Source organism: Hyalella azteca, unplaced genomic scaffold (genome assembly GCF_000764305.2).
Source record: "Hyalella azteca isolate HAZT.00-mixed unplaced genomic scaffold, Hazt_2.0.2 contig6372, whole genome shotgun sequence".
Classification (NCBI taxonomy): Eukaryota; Metazoa; Arthropoda; class Malacostraca; order Amphipoda; family Hyalellidae; genus Hyalella; species Hyalella azteca.
In genome coordinates, this window is record NW_025936535.1 from 55,001 (window position 1) to 72,354 (window position 17,354).

The 17,354-nt window shown below is 39.4% G+C and overlaps 1 protein-coding gene across 2 annotated transcripts; it reads right to left on the minus strand.

Moving 5' to 3' along the window:
- Nucleotides 1-729: 729 nt before the first annotated feature.
- Nucleotides 730-16,782, minus strand: LOC108682017 (cytochrome P450 2L1). 2 transcript variants are annotated; one of them, XM_047880813.1, is made up of 12 exons: nucleotides 16,619-16,782; nucleotides 16,017-16,107; nucleotides 15,438-15,571; nucleotides 14,270-14,341; nucleotides 13,999-14,145; nucleotides 13,233-13,432; nucleotides 12,758-12,878; nucleotides 12,474-12,648; nucleotides 7,344-7,461; nucleotides 7,102-7,249; nucleotides 3,395-3,438; nucleotides 730-961 (listed from the first exon to the last, which is right to left on the minus strand). In XM_047880813.1, the coding sequence occupies exons 1-12, from the start codon at nucleotides 16,701-16,703 to the stop codon at nucleotides 911-913; spliced, it is 1,386 nt and encodes a 461-aa protein (XP_047736769.1). In that variant the 5' UTR covers nucleotides 16,704-16,782; the 3' UTR covers nucleotides 730-910. The 2 variants fall into 2 exon arrangements, with proteins under 2 accessions (XP_047736769.1, XP_018026595.1); XM_018171106.2 differs by lacking the exon at nucleotides 730-961 and having other exon boundaries at nucleotides 1,439-3,438.
- Nucleotides 16,783-17,354: the final 572 nt, after the last annotated feature.

Consider the following 17,354-nt stretch of genomic DNA (forward strand, 5'->3'; position numbering starts at 1 on the left):
ATTTTATGAAGGTGTGAAAGTCTTGAGAATTTGAGAATAAAATGATTGCTGACCTCATATACTCAATAATGCAATTATGTTAAATTAAGCGTACCTCGTCTCACCATCCATCGTCTGAGTGGGAGTAATTTGCAACAGCTAAGGTTGTCATATTAACAGAACACTTTAGCTTCGACATCTCATGCGCGTAATAAGGAACGCTTTTCTTTGTCGTCGGCTATATCGTCATACTAAGATGCAATGGCAAAACTGACATTTTGAATTTGTAATTAACTAATGTTTAAAAGCGCTTGAAACCATAAAATATTGAATTTAGGGGTCTATTGCTTATTGTTGGAATAGATTCTACTCATTGGAGAATAGTGGTCACATAAAGATCCCATGCACAGAAACCCTTTTAGGCTAGAAAACCCCCATCTACAAATTGCCAGACCGCTGCTGTTTTTGGTATACGTTGATCTCAATGAGCAGTCGGTTTAGTTGGAGCCATGCAAAAGTAAAGAGCCATGCAAAGGTAAATATTAGTAATAGAGTCGAGCCAGACGCTGCTCTTTGCCGATGCTGCCGCGCAGAGCAAATTAAGCCGTTTCAACGTGGCTTCTAACTCAGCGCTGTCGCAGGGTTGATTTAGAGAAAACTTCAGCAGTTGAATATATTATCAATACTTGAATCGATTGTTGTAGAAAACTACTACTGAAATAATGTTTTAGAGAACCTTTGAAATGAAACCATTGTATTGCGAACAGGTTCAAAATGTGTGCTTTAGTTGAACCCAGACTCAACTTTCAGAATTAGGTTTAATTACATAACAGGAAGTTTCCGTGAATAACCATGTACATTCTTTTAAACTGAGGAGCGCAAAAACGGTTGGTGGCATAGAACGTGACAAAAGTATGACATAAATTAACTTTCAGAAGTCTAGCACGTCGAAGTGCTGGACGATGGCGGCGGTGAAGAGGAACTACTCCATGCGGGCCAGCAGCTCCCCCACGCATTGTATTGCTTGATGATTGCTTCTTGTTTCAAATTCTAGGACTCTTTCTGGGACCTTGTTTAAGGACCTTATTTTGCTTCCCAAGCATGGCCTCTCTATAATAAATTTTCCCAAGCATGGTTGCTGCAAAAAGTATGTTCAGTTATTTGAAAATATTCATTATTATAATTTTAGTATTGATCAACGTAACAGAGGTTTGAACGCTTTTCTTCTCATATTATGTCCTATTAAAATGTTATGAAAATTAAAAAAATGAACATATATTCCATGTGCATGGAAACTTATCATGAAATCGTAAATTTTAACTAGTTTTACAGTCTGACCTGCGGGGGATAATATCTTGGGAAAAATTCAACACCAGGCAAAAAAGAACTTTCCTTTCACTGAATTGTTGTGAAGTTTTATCTTGACTCGCCAATGTATCAACCCTTTCCGTTTTACATTACTTTCACTTTTGTTTGACATAATTTTACACGCGTTCTCGCGAAACAGCGCCGTTATTTACTCAGCCCACGTAAATAAATGAAGTAATTATATACTTGAGTTAAATTGGATTAGGCCAAGTTGGTCTGTGGCCAATTCTCAACCACCCGCCGCCTTTACCTTCTATCAGAATTTTCACTACCAATCTCGAGTTTCGAACCCCAACTTGCGGCTGCGATGACGGCGATCTAGATTCTAGACCACTCGGTGCTTTCATAAACAAGAACAATAATATTGAACCAAATGTGACTCATGATTACGGAGGCCGTAAAGTTGGCCCAAGAAATGTGATAAGTTAACTTTTTAAGAAGCTCGGTAGAATTTAGGAGAAAATTAGAGCCTTTACTGAAATGTTATAACATATAAACAAATTCCATTACATCTTATAATCGCCTTAAGTTTTCTAAGTTTGGTTTTTAATGGATTTTATCAACAATTTATTACGAACCTGATCACAAAAAGCTAATTAAGGACACCCAAATTCTAATTTATTGTAAAAGGAACTTCGAATATAATGCACAATTTTTGCAAAAAAAAAAAAAAACTTGTAGACACCGACATAGAAATCCCAATTTTTTCAGTTCCAGAAAGTGAGAATAGAATTAGATGAACGAAAAAAATCATTATTAAAGCTATGAATCTTAATATGTAAATTTATTATGTATGATTATAGTATTATATATATTCGATATTGGTTGAAATAGTTCACGTGTATAGATAAAATACCACATTCTAAGTCAAAATAGAATACTTGCATCATTTGGTGGGGTATCCCCACTTCTGAAGATGGGTCAACTCGAGTATTGCTGTGCAATAGTTCTATTTTTAAAAATATTTTTGAATATCTCATTTCAGTATTGCCTAATATACAACATTTTGCATCGATGTGCCTAAATACAATTCAATATACCTCAAAACCCTTCAGTGCACATCAAAACGCCTTAATTGTCCTCAATATGCCTATAAATACGTCAATATATCTCATAATGCCTCAATATAAACAATATAGCTGAAATTATCTAAATATAAAAAGATATGTCTTAAAATATAGCTGAAATTATCTAAATATAAAACGGTATGTCTTAAAATATAGCTGAAATTACCTACATGTAAAACAATATACCTCAAAATATAGCTGAAAATATCTAAATATAAAAGAATATGCCTCAAAAAATAGCTGAAATTACCTAAATATAAAACAATTTGCCTCAAAATACCTCAATGGGCAACAATGCTCTACAATAGCCTTCAATGCTCGAGCATGGCAAGCGATAATAATTTTTGTGGGACGACAGGGGAGGGAGAGAATGGATTTCAGTATATAGTATTTTATGTTACCAAATATACCTTTCCTTCCCTCCCCCAAAAATTTCCAAAGAGAAGTTAGCGATCGCCATCGACCCCATATATCAATAGATATATACGGAAATGTGAGGAGCGGCATGTAGACGAATGCTATTGAAATTGATATATAGTTTATTTAGCCGACCGTTATTTTGCTCTATCAAATATTGTAACTTCCCCGATAAATTGTGTTCTACCGCATGATTAATAATCTATTGGTTGCTTTATACCAACTAATTTAATCTGATTGTCAATAATTTTGATCTCTTGGTTTGTAGTGGTGACTTTCGATTATTTAAATCCACTGATTTGCATGGGAGATTGTCCATGACTTTAATCCTTTGAATTTTACGGGAGATTATCCAAGATTTTAATCCTTTGAATTGTGAGGGAGAATGTCTATGATTCAATCCCTTGATTTGCATGGCAGATTTAATCCCGCGGTTTGTACACGAGTTTCCGATCATCAGGCACGCGCACGCCGGCGTAGTGGCGGATGTCTTCCGCGGTGATGTCGACGCCGTCCGGGGGGCGCACGTCGAAGTGCTGGACGATGGCAGCGGTGAAGAGGAACAACTCCATGCGGGCCAGCAGCTCCCCCACGCACTGACGCCGACCTGTTGGGAGGTTCATAGAGAATCATTCTCATTCATCCGAAATATATGATGAAAACAATAAAGCTGAAACATTTGTTGTTAAGGAATAGGACAAAATTTAGAACGAGTACATTGTCGTGAATCACGTTTTAGTAATAGTAATTTTTCCATTTTGGTATAAGCCATCCGCAATTCAGGTTTTGTATACTTCTGAGATTTATTGATTCATGTTTAAGGACGATTGGGTGTGAACTACAACGGGGCACGACGCAATTATACATGCCCGTTCTATGAAATGTAACTCAGTCGAAATCCGGATCCCGTTCAGGGGTGCCTGAGGCTCGCCATAGTCGCCAAAGAGGCAAATCAGACGCCAATCGGCCACCTATCATTATCGGCTACTAATTAGGAGCCGTTTCCGGGAGTCATATGTCCTAGGAGCCGAATCTACATAAGACAGCCGAAATAAGAGGCTGAACAGACTGTCCCATGCCCACCCTGTCATGTAGCTGACTCGAGTTCTTAGCGCAAGCGTGACCAGGCCCCTGATTCAGAAACCCAAACGATGCGAAATTAGGCGAAGGAACTTCTACACGCGTGCGTTTCAACACTCGTGCATTGCGTGTACGTCAACGTGTGACTTTACGTTTTCTTTAATACGCTTGATTTGAATGTTTTTTTTTGCTCACGCAAACCGCTTCGACGCTTTTGTGACCAAATTTTGGAACGAAATTTCAAGGTCGCGCCAGCGTTTGCGCGAGCTTCATTACGCGTGCAATGAGTGTCTGTCAACACGCGACCATTACGCATGCTTTATTAACACGCGTGCGTTGCGTTGTCTTCGACCCGCATGCCGCGCGTTCATGTCAAGACGCTTGCGATACGTTTCCATGAACCCGTTTGAGTTACGCTTGTGCGAACTCCCAATTGCGATATGTGTACATGAACACGCATGCATTGCTTTTACGTCAAGATGCGTGTACCGCGTGTGTTCACCAAAACACCAACGTTTCAGAGGCAGAGGTATCAAAACAATCCCCTTTATACTCCCTATTGAGGAGTGGGGTTATCAACTACCCGGCTTGAGACTATGCTGGGCAGTCAGACGTAGTTCGGACTTCGGAGGCGCTGATATTGAGCAGTGGTGTACAGTTATTCATCCCGTTTGGACGTCGGTTGATACACGCATCTCATCCAAATTGTGTAATCTTATAGTGTATAGTGAAGTCTACAACTTGAAAACAACTTAGTGTTAAAAACTGAATATTAACTTTTTGATATTTTCAGCAGTACAAATTCCTTAGTTTTTGCTGTCCAGTGCTTTCTGAAGTAAAGTCCGTTGTAATACTTCTCGTCGGCAGGCGGCATTCATCATGGCTACGCGATTGTGCGAAATTGTTTGTTTAACGAATGGTTTCTTCGACGAAAGAACTGTTCAGCTTTGGGCATATGTCAGCATGCTGGAGCTTATCGCTCAAGCAGAAGATAGCTTATATGAACTATCGCTTACAAGGAGTCCACATCTGTGAGCAACATGCGCGACTCCTCATGCAGTTGCTTCTCCCCGCGACTTCTCAGTTGCTGTCTTGTAGATATCGTGTCAAACTTGATAATATCACTGTTTCATGGATTTTTTCTTCATTACTAGGTAAATTGTGGGCTAATATAATCTTATTTATGCTTTTACTGAGACACATGATTATTTCATTACTGAAATGACGGAAATGATTACGTCAGTGAACAAATTGACATGCCATTTATTGAGTGAAAATTTTGGCAGATTGCTGGTTCACTCAAATTGCCAGATTGCTAATTCACAAGAAATATGACAGTGGGGTAACAAAATTTCAGTTCCAAATAGCTGTTTTCTAATTCTGCTTATAAAAAAATGAACCCAAATTTTACAAGACCTCATTTCTAAATATATTATTTTATATATTTCACTTCTAAATATTATATGTTAATATGATGATTCTACAACTTCTTTCAAGTGACATCAAGTGAAAAATAACTTTTGTGAAGGTTACCATTAATCATTAATAGGTGTGAACAGGAATTGGCTGAACTTGAATCCTAATCTGTCCTTAAATATCTAATCATATCTAGTTTCTTTAGAAGCTGAGACCAATAACTTTAATTTTATTCATGTAGAAAGTTTGCATCATTCCAAGGGCTTATCAAAACCCGATGAAGTGTTGCACCACCTGACTTTAATTAATCATGACCCTCTTTATTTTACACTATTACAGATCAGAATCACTCAATACTTAATACACGTGTTTGCACATTTTTCACTTGGGCAACAACAATGAGAAGTTCTAATCTTCCCAAGGAACATGAATAGCTCCATGATAGCTACATGCATGACATATACCTACTTTAATTACCCGAAATATAGCTTACTCCAAAAATAGCAACATCTGGCCAGCAAAGGAGGCGGACCAGAACACTATGGCCAATGCTGAGGCCAAATCTACTGAGTTGTGTGTGTGTGCCCACATACAACTGCGAAAATTCTACTAAAGCATTTGAGTTAATTTTGCCTATTTGCTAACTTGTTGCGGATAATTTTTTTCAGAGTGAAAGTGCATGTTGGATATTTGTTCACATACATGATGGTGTTGCTGAAAAATATTTATATATTGCTTGAATATTGCTATCATTTCAGTTGCATTAGAATGCCAATAAAGTGTAGATCACAGGAGTATGAGATAGTAAGGTTCGTTTAACTTTGTGGTAGAATTCATTTTTCTGCATGACGGATATGAGCCGGATTGTGTTGAACATCATAGTAGCGGTACTAAAAAAAGTTGACTGGGAATCCACTGTGATTCCAATAAAGTTTTCAGCTGAAATTCAGTCTTTCGCCTTAAGGCCCGTTTATACTGGGGGCAACACACGGGCGTCAAGCGCCTCACAGCCGTTTGTGCAGCGTCTACGTGCGCTTCATGCGGGCAACGTAGCGATTGACGAGCTAGCGATTCGCAGTCGCCCCGCCTCTTGCAACTCAAGCGCTGCTGTCAGTAGAAGACTGTCAGTGGTCTAGCGAGGTTGTCTGTATACGCTGGTCCTTAACAACAATATGTCGACTAACTCCACACTCGTTTCGACTCGCTTCTCTAGTAGAAAGGCTGATTGATCTTTATCATTGGTTCCCAAACTTTTTCAGGCTGGCGACCCCTTTGGCTCAACAGTGAATCTCTAGCGCCTCCCCCCCCCCCCTGACAGACACATATAAATACAAACGCCTCTTTCTTGATAATTAGTACGCTGTAATTTTAAAAGATAAAGTTTAAACACAAGTGAGTATTTCAAAAATAGAACCCCATTTAGCAAACCAATATATATTTTACAGTTTTAACTGTTTGTCGCCCATTTTGGGAACAACTGATCCAAATAGTAAAGAACGTCGTGCCGTAAATCACAACCTGCGACTGCAGGGTGTTGGAGGGTGCAGCGGCGGCGGTGGAGTAAACATTTAGTCCGTGTTACGTTTTTCTATTTACTACGCTTAAGATTTTTTACTTACTACTATTTGATAGAGTTACAGATATACGTGGACAGTGCAACATCTTCATTATCATCAGGGCAGCTATGCCGTATGCCATTGGCAGGAACTGAAATAATAATATTTGCTCCGATATCTATTCAGGTAGTAGAGGTTTTCAACTATCAAAATCTCACCAGAACCGAAGGCGAAGAAGCCCTGCTTGTGAGCGGTGAACTTTGTTCCCTTCTCGTCCAGGAATCGTTCAGGGTAGAACTTGTCGGGCTCTTCCCAATACCGCGGGTCGTGGTGGACGGAGTAGTTGGAAACCACAATTATCGTGTCCTGCAAATAATTCACATGGTAGGAGGTGATTATAAGTTTAATACATCGGTAATACATTATTTTCAACCGATTAAAAACTTGGAGTATGCATCACCTTGGGGATGAAGTAGCCGTTGATTGTTGTGTCACGCGTGGCAGAGCGCTGAACGTTCATGGTGATCATTGAGGAGTACCGCATGGTCTCCATCATGAAGGCTTCGATCAGAGGCAACCTGCAGAGAGGAGCATTAGCTTGTTAAATTGGTAATTGAATCTAATAACTTGAAACGTTTCGACCACCAGAAACTCAATCACGCATATAATATTCAAGGTCATTATGAGAGTCACAACTTTGATAATATATGACATAGTTTGCAGAAAAATAAAAATTTTCAACTTTGAAACAAAATTTACTATAAAATGATTGGATATATCTTCCTCAGAGATAATTCTGAATAAATTTTTGGACCAGTTTGTGGGCAACATAAAATACGGATGTAAAAGCTTTATTTCATCTCTCATGAAAGCTTATTTATCTAATGCATTTTGCATCCTAAGACACAAGTTCTGAATTCTTATTCATTGGGAACAAGTATACCGAAACGTTAACCAATCTATATCGGTGCTGCTCATATATACGTGTCCCATTAACCAGTTAACTCCCAATTAATGATCCTGCTCCGCCTTTCGTCACGCTAAATGATTTATCAGAATTCCATAAGCAGTGACCGAAAAGTACTTTAAGACTTCTTATTTCAAGTGTAAATTTTGCGCATAACGTCAGACTCGCTAAATTGACCGAAAAGTGGCTGTGGGTTATGTAGATCACTAGTGAGACGCATATAGGGGAGTTAGTATGCAGAAATTAGGGGCAGCCACTATGTATATAAAAATAATTAACACGTTAAGAGCAGCACGACCCACCTGTTGCTTGCATGGTAATTTTTTCCGGACAAATTCCGCAATTTAGTTTTTACAATCGCGTTTGTCAACAAAAATATATGATGGCAGTATTACCTCATCATATTTTAAAAAGTACGGAAAAAAGGGAAATTTAATTTTTGCACCGGAGCCTACAAATTTACTATTATATTTTGAATTATTGTTCTTTTTTATCCGCGAACTTGGCCGTTTTTAAGTCATCTGCCAGAGCTGGTGGTTCGTGCCGCACTTAATGTGTTACGAAGAGTAATTAATTTCTGATTGATTAAGAAAGTTAACTCTTCATGCGCTTATTTACTCAGCTGCCCAAATAAAAATTGAGAGTGGAGCACCTATGTTTTTATGGTGGCTATCGGCGGAGCTCACAGGTGGAGCTTATATGATTTATACAGTGAATTAAGGGTGGCGTGCACCACCTATCCCACACCTATAACCTGCCAATGGCCACCACACCCGTAAAGCTCTTCGTACATCAATAACTACCAAGCGATGATTCATAGATGACTGCCACCTTTACTCGCCACCCTTTCGATTTATTGATGTTTTATTGTCGATTTTTGGCAAATCTGGCCACTCACCGTTACGCCACCTATAAACTACTATCGCCACCTATAATCATCGGTGCACCACCCTTAATTTTTATTTGGGTGTAACTTTGTGCGTTTATCTATGTCTTGGTATTCGTGGGTGCAGTCTTCCTAACAGATGAAACAAACACCTTTTTCGCGATAGCTCAAACGCTACAATTAATTTAAAATGTAAGCGGCATCATGAATTCACAGCAAATTCAATACAGTGAGGTTTGAATTTTCATAAGCATCGTCTCAGGTTTTCGTTACCATCGAACCTATTTAGGCAGTGTGGATATGTACTGCTTAAACGCACGCCTGAGTCAAAACTCAAATTTTATCGTTCTTGCCTCTCCTGAGGAAGAATACTCGGATGAATATTTCGCATTCCTTCGTGCTTCTGCATTCTCCAATATTTTCCTATTATTAGGTGGATTAAGTGGATTTCCTACAGAAATGGGTTTAACGCCTAACAAATTACCATCCATGTTACTTATGTTTCGGGAAAAATGTTCAATATAAATTGCCAAAATATGTAGCTTTGCAAATTCTCCGTTAAAAGAACCTATATCTATACATATTTCGTCAACATTGCATTTGCATAAGCTTCCGCAAAACAAGCACGTCCCTAGGACACTATAGGCGCAGGTGTGAATCGATAAAGGAATGAGAAGCGGTCGTGCACGAATTTTTCACGGTTTATGGACGTACCCAGTCAAAGGTTGAGTTCCAATAACGGCCACCCCTGGGGCAATGGAGTCAGCTTAGAGGAATCAGGTGCAGATCGGCCACGTACGGTGTTTGGCTTCTATTTAGTAGCCTCTTTCGGAATTTAGTAGCCTCTTCTAAAAAGAGCAGATGAACAAGCTTCCTCATGATGCCCTGGTCAAACGCTGATGAGGCTACCGCATGATGGGGCTGGTCACAGGCTAAACAGGGTAAATGCGCGAAAAATTACCATCTCCCGCTCTATAAATGGCGTCGATGAATGTGCACGCTTACGTTCGCTATGTGACACGACGGAACGAAAGGAGAGTCGACTCTAACTTGACACGTAGCAAGGTGAATGTAGCCTGTGACGAACAAACCCATGCACCTGGTGTTCAAGACGCCAATTTTTAACATGACACTTACTTCTAATCCATAATTACACATGCAATAACGCCCTAGCTCCAACTGGCAAGGTTTAAATGCTTCCTTGATTAAAGTGCCCCCCCCATCAAAAAGAGCTTTCCAATGCATGCGTGGGTAGTCGGGATCTACCTCCCGCTCCCCTATCTAGGCAAAGCGTTAGCCGTTGCCCGAGCCCAGAAGCCAGCAAGACTGCAAGACTCCAGTTTTAAACTAACAGCGAAGCAGGACGCACTAAAGGGTGATCAATGTTTTTCAAAAAGATATGAATAGTTTTGTCTCCTTCTGTGACTTGAAAACAATTTGATTGTAAAGACCATTACACTTGTAGTCATTGAACAGGATAAAAATGAATATTTTGATTTCTTGTGGGAGCGTTTCCTTGATTTCGATTTGTCTGGAGATCACTGTTCTTCAAGCTCGCGAAATAGTGATTTCTCTAAAAATAGAAATGTTCAGCTTTGGGCATTTGTCTGCTTCAGCGGCTATAGAAGTAGCTCTTACAGACATGCTTTTGGTTGGAATTTCCAAGCATCCGTACGGCCGACAGCTTTATTATTGTAGATTGCATAAGAACGTTCGTAAGTTACGGGAGCCTCTTAATTAAGACGAGTCCAATGCGGCATGAGAATGTTCTCGCTGCCCCAGCTGTCGTGTCGGTGTTGACTACCACGAAGAAGGAGACTGAGGGAGAACGTGTTCAAACGTTATCCAATTTGTGAGCAAGTTATTTGATTTCACATTACTATCATATATTCCACCATATTTTTGGTTGTCAATCTAGAAATTTAGAGTGCAGTAGATAATTTGAAAGCTTGAAAATAATTTTATTTTAGAGCTCAACACTTCCAATGCAAAAAAAAAAAACATTGGTTGACTGTTGTGAAGTGTGATCGGGTAGCTGCTTGAAGCCTTGATTGCAAGTCACTGCAATCAAACTACTGCAGTAACTTGACCTTGTTAATAAGATGAACACGCACTTTTCTATTGTGTTGTCTTCCTTAAATTAGGACGTATTTGACTGGAAAAAATTCAATTGTGAAGGAAATTTTGTTAGTTTTTCGAGATTTTTTTAAGATGTAGTTAAATGGTGCGACTTTCACCATCACTTTTTTGAGAACACAGCAATTGTACGATGCAAGTTTGCGGCATTCGACAATTTCGACAATAATAGAAGATTTCAGCTTTAGGAATGTGCTCTGCAGCAGTTGTTATTTGATCGGCTTATGCACGCGTATACCTCCGGTTCTAATCTTTGATCCACCGCGCCAACTGGATAAATTTGTGGAACTGAAGTTCCACAAATGATATGGCAATTAATTTAACTGTTTATCTTAAAAACAACGTGGTTTAATCCTAAGTATATATGGATGGAATACGTGAATTTGCTCGACTTGCATTACCTCGAATAATTTATTTTCATGTAACGATTGGAATTTCTTGCTTTGGAAAGCAATTTTTGCCCTAATTTAAGAAAGGCGCTAGATTAAAATTGTTACTAGTTGCAACCTTAGTCTTTGCATAGAAATAGAGCCTCTGATAGACTTACCTCTGGCCTTAAGACTAAGCAGATAGTACTAGGCTGCATATATATAGCGTGTAGCGATTCAGATGCACCCTCCTTTCACCCCATTATGCGGAGAGAAGCGAGGGGGCATTTTTCAACGCACTTTTTACATTAGGCCGTGTCCGCCCTGAAGGTATCAGGTGCCAAATACACGCGCCCCACGACCACACTAAGCTCGCTCGGTCTGTGACCGGATTCTATGCCGACGCTTATTTCGCTCGTACAACCAGAGCGTAAAGCGGACATAGAGCCGCTAATTTAAGCGCTGGGCGTCTTTAATTTAAAGGCGTCTTGAATACAGAAGTTAACCACCTCTAAAATTTTGATGGGGTATGGCCAGACTCGGCTTTTCTGCAATGAAGCCGAAGCACGGCACAACTAGTCCTTCATTCATCCAATTATAGCGCCGGATTTTCAAAACGCCGTTATGTACACCTGAGTAAGTTACGGGAGTAACTTACTCAGGGCGTAGTTGCTGGTAAGTTGCTGCGTACTACTTCGTAGTTGCTGCGTACTACGCCCTCCGTAAGTACGCAGGGCGTAGTTGCTGGTAAGTAGACGTAACTCCGAACGGTTGTATTATCAGAACATTTTGCACAAAGTTACGAACAAGAAGTTTGAGGCATTCAGTGCGAAATTTTGATTCATTGTCAAGTTATTCCTAAAACAAGGACTACTACACACAGGACATGCATAGCCTATGTCCAGCCTCTGCTAGCAGAGGCGATCGCCTACACTATGAAAATGATGGTGTTTTAGTGGCATCAACAAATGATATGCCCATAATTGTTTCATACAATAGTATTACAATGTGTGTAGTAGTCCTTGGTCAGAACCATAGACTTTTTGCCAGTTTTGAAGTTCAAAATTTTGTACTAAGCAAAACACTAAAACACCAGCATTTTCATAGTGTAGGCGATCGCCTCTGCTAGCAGAGGCTGGACATAGGCTATGCATGTCCTGTGTGTAGTAGTCCTTGTCCTAAAACCATTTGAACCTCTAGTCTCAGACAATCTTGCCCGTTAGACAATCCTACCCCGGCTTGTCGTCGAGAGACACCATGCGGTCCCTGGGCACGACGGCGTCTATTTGCTGCTGCATCCTCGTTGCGTACTCTGGATACCGGGCGAGCAGGTAGGCCACCCACTTCAGCTGGTAGTTTACTGTGTCTGATCCCGCTTGGAACAGGTCGTTGATGATCTGGCCTAGGGCTGGATTTGGAAACTGTGATTACCAACTGGAGAAATGGCTAACGTTTGTGTGTAATTTTTATTACATTTTCGATTGCCAGGATGACCATTTTCAAATGAGATTGCTCACCTCCCTTTCTGAAGAAGGTGTCATAGTCTCCTTCGCTCTCCTTCATGCCTTTGATGTACTCGTCCATGAGATCTCGTACGTTGTCTGGATCGTAGTTTTTCAGGTGCTGGTCTATGGTTTCCTGCATGCTTGTATGTTTAAAATTATGCACTGTGTAAATTCTGGGATAAATATGATTTGAGAAACCTGTGGTTATAGCGAGAGTAAAATCCCAAGCAAGAAATCCTAAACTTTTGATTCCGCTGCTATAGTTCATTTTCCAATACAATGGTCGGCGTATTAACGTAAGCTATATCGAATTTAGCTCATAAAACTATACTTGTATATTACGTTTGCTTATATAACATGCTTACTCTAAAATTTCAATAAAAAAACGCCGAATGAGTTCACATATTTCAATCGAAAACGTGAAAGATTATGATACGAGGAATTTTCTTGACATTTCCTTTGCTTTTAAATTTTAAGCTATACCAACCTTTACTACGGCTTTCATCTGGTCGAAGAACTCGTCAACAATGTGTTCATTGAACAGGTAGTTCTTCACGCATTTCGGTAGGTAGTCGAGCACTGGGACGAACGAAGGTAGTAACATCATGGGCGTCATCTTCGTCTGGAACTCCTTGCTGACTCTGTAGATGACTTCCACCTCCGTGCCTCTTAGGTCGAACCGCGTACCTATTATTGTATTGGAAATTTCATTCTGTTTTTTAGTATGATTTTTTTATATCTTAAACCTAGGCAGTAAAGGAACAAACATCGTGAGAAAAATACCCATCGATAGAAGTTCGACACAGAGTTTATCAACCGTCTTTTGTACGAGGTAGATAGAACACAAGACACTCTTGTCTTACTGCTAGACTATCGAAATGAGTTAAAAATTTTATAATTGAAATATGACCTACGAAATTTGACAATCTATCTAATTCTGCTTTCCAAATTATTTTCAGATCAAAATCACCCGATCACATGTTATTAAGAATTCCGTTTTGACGTTTGGAGGAGATTTTAATTTTATTTCAAAAATAAATGTATACTTAATTTATCACCGTACTAGTTTAACAAATCCAATTTCTCGTTAGTTTAGTTCGTTATGACAGGTCTTGTATCCGGTTGATAACCCAATTTAATTTGAATGTTGGACACCCAATCAAAAAACAGATGACTTGCCCAATTTCCAATAACCGGCCTCAAACACAACCTATCACACCTACACTGTAAAATATAACGAATGCGTAACTCACTGGCCACCATCTGCCAGATGATGTTGAGCGCCACAGTCCTGAAGCTGTCGGGGTAGTTGATGGCTTCACCGCCGTACTTCTTGAGGTCTTCCACCAGCGCCTTGGCTTCGATGTTGATGGCCTCCTCCAGGTAACTCTTGCCCATGCCTCGAGAATTAAGTGTAGAATATAATAAGATTCAACGTGTGTCCTCCATAATTAACGTTATAAAAAAAATCTCTTTTACGTTGCAAACAGGTTGCTATTGCGTTAACAAATGCTCTTGTCTCACCGAGGTTGCGGAGGTTGCGCAGCACAAAGCGACGGTCGTGCTGCCAGTGTACGCCGTTGCTGCTAACCACCCCTGCATGGTAGGTAATTCAAGTACTTCATTCGTAAATATTATCACCGGTTACCTGAATGCAGTCAACAATGAAGGATGTATGAATGGTTAGAATACTGAGTTTGTTATATATAAACTTGCATATCAAGACTAATAATCTATATCGTAAAACTGCCAAACTTTTGATACTTTCAACCTTACGCCACTTCCTGAATAGCCATTTTTACGAGGCTAACTACTTTATAGACATTTTTGGACTAAGCTCGGCTTATTTGCATGCAGTCGTAAATTAAGCTCTGAAGCATGGCTTCGTTGAACAATAAGAAAAACCTCGGCACTTCTTTCTCGAAATGTACCTTCCAGACCTCAAAGAAGTTAAACGTTTTTGCGTTACTTTTTTTGAAATTAGTGATATTTAATTATCGAACTATTTAGAGGGCGAGTAATATTACATAGTGACTTATTCAATTCTCATACACGTAGTACGGGACTCTCCATAATTAAAAACCTATTTCCAGTCTTCATATCGTGAGTAAAGGTGTTCTTTTTCATCCAATTACTCGGAGACTTATCGAGTAATGAAAATAATTGCTCGGAACTGTAAGAAGATGATTAAAATTTGTGTGCAGATATAACCTGAATTGCTCAGCCACGATAAAACACTGGATATACCACTAAACTGATCAATAATACGGAGAAGTAGATATTATACAAATTAAAAGTATGAACAACTGAACTCACCGAAAACTTTCACTCAACATCGAATAAGTTTAATAATAGTAAGTTTATCCTGTAACATAGGAACTGTTTACGTAAATATGTAAATGATGTATGTTACAATCAAACGTCAAATTACTGGTCATGCATCGCTATTGACTATAAATCGAAGGAGATTTCACTGCATGGATATAACGTACGGCAGATTTCTAAATTTAAACTAATGTTGACTTGATCGTCGCTTTGTCGTGAAAATATGAATTCAGGAATCATGTTTTTTCGATCTGCGCGGGAATGTTCAAAATTATGGCTGGCTTATATGTAACATTCATCTGAATTAAGAGCGTTAATGAAAAATTTTCAGTTATATCATCAATACGTAACATTAATAGCTATGAACCTCCTAGTTTCTGGTCATCTATGCTGAATGTGGAGAAGAAATCAGGCCGGTCGGCGAACTCGAGTCTCGCCATGGCCTCCTTGGCGGTGTTGTAGTCGAACAGGAACACCGAACGGTACGACCCAGTCCGATACCTGGCACAGTGCTGTCAAATTATCACGTGCAAGGTAAATGTCGCGGTGCTGTCAGATTGTCGTGAGCGCGGTACCAGGCATTGTGCAATCAAATTATCATGTGTGGGTGCCTTTCACAGTTCAGATAAATCGTCATCTGAGCGGTACCTGGTACAGTACAGTCAAATTACCGTATGGTGGGTACTTTGCATAGCGCACTCAAACTTAATGATTGTAGAACATATGATCAGGACAAATATTGCACCATGATGCACTTCGTAATTATTGATAAGGCTTGGTAGAGTATGAAAAGTAGGCCGAAATTTGTGATTATGGTTTCGTTTCGAAGGGTGAACAAAATCAATGACGCTCAAATTGACGTAAGTTTGACAAATTGGTTCAATGCTCTGGGAAAGTGAAACATGACTTCGATTATGGAACAAACTATACTCGTTACATTACTCACATAACAACGTCACCATACTTTTTCTTCAGATCTTCCGCCGGTCCCTCGTAAAGGATGGGGAGACCTCCGAAAAACGGTATTTCAAACGGACCTGAAGAAAGTAAAATCTGATTATTTCATCCATTTGACATCTGATTTACAATCAATGATATACGTAGTAAGATCACTTGACTGCAATCGTAAATTCACTGAGAATTTAAAATCAAAGAAAAAAGGCCAAAAAATTTACCATTTCTTTACAGAAACGTTTCGGAGTCCAGCTCCATCATCAGCTCAAAATCCGATATGACAAGCAGAATCAATTAGAAGACTAAATTCAAATTTAAGATAAAAACATAAATTGACAAAAGGAAAAAACATATAAACATGAGGTGACTGGCCCATCTATTTATAATTTCAAGGGGATAACATTGATTTTTATGTAACATTGATTTTTAAAAGCCTGAGAGGCACTAGTCAAAGTTTAATAAGTGGCTACGCAAAAGTTAATTATATCCTTCGCCATTCAACTTAAGCATAGTATTGGCAGTAAACTCAACATTCAGTTGGCGAAATCATTATAAATATTTATTCAACGAGTTGCAGGCTTAAACTATACTCACCAGGAGGGCAGTTGCGGGGGCGCCTGTCCCTCAGCACCGCGTACACCAACACCAACACAAACAACAACACAATCTCCACCCACATCTCTTCGTTCTTTGCCCGCTGTGATTACGTAAAATACATGTAACTCAATTTATATAGAATGTAAATTCGACTGCAATCTGAAAAAAATGGTTTGATATCTTATTCATCGTCATATTTGAGGCAATTAATAGAGGACTAATCATTCTTAAAACCGATACTTTTTATCGAACAAATTTAGCGAATCAGTATTCATTTGGTCATCGTTACTCACGATATAAAAGGTTAGACGAGACAAAAATAAAATTTAATAGAACATTAATTAGTCCGGTCAGTCCATCAACAGCCTATATGTTTGCTTAAAACTAAGCGACGATCGATTTCTTGAGCATGGTGATATTTTCAAATTAGCCGTGTCCGCTGGTCAGATGTGACAAAAGCATGAAAGAAATATCACTCGTTGCATCGTCACTGACTAGAGAATATACCCCGACGTCGAATCGCTTGAATAAATCATCACAATTAGGTGCTTATACACGGGGCTAGAACTCGCTCCGAGTATTCGGAGCGAGTACTCGCACTCTGAATATCATGATGATTTATTCTTCGGATACAAGTAGCTGATGCAGTGGCGCCCAAAGCAGTTCAAGTTGTTATAGATATGTCTTTTATTCGGTCTAGTCGGGCTGCGGCCATCGTTGTTAGCACATGTGT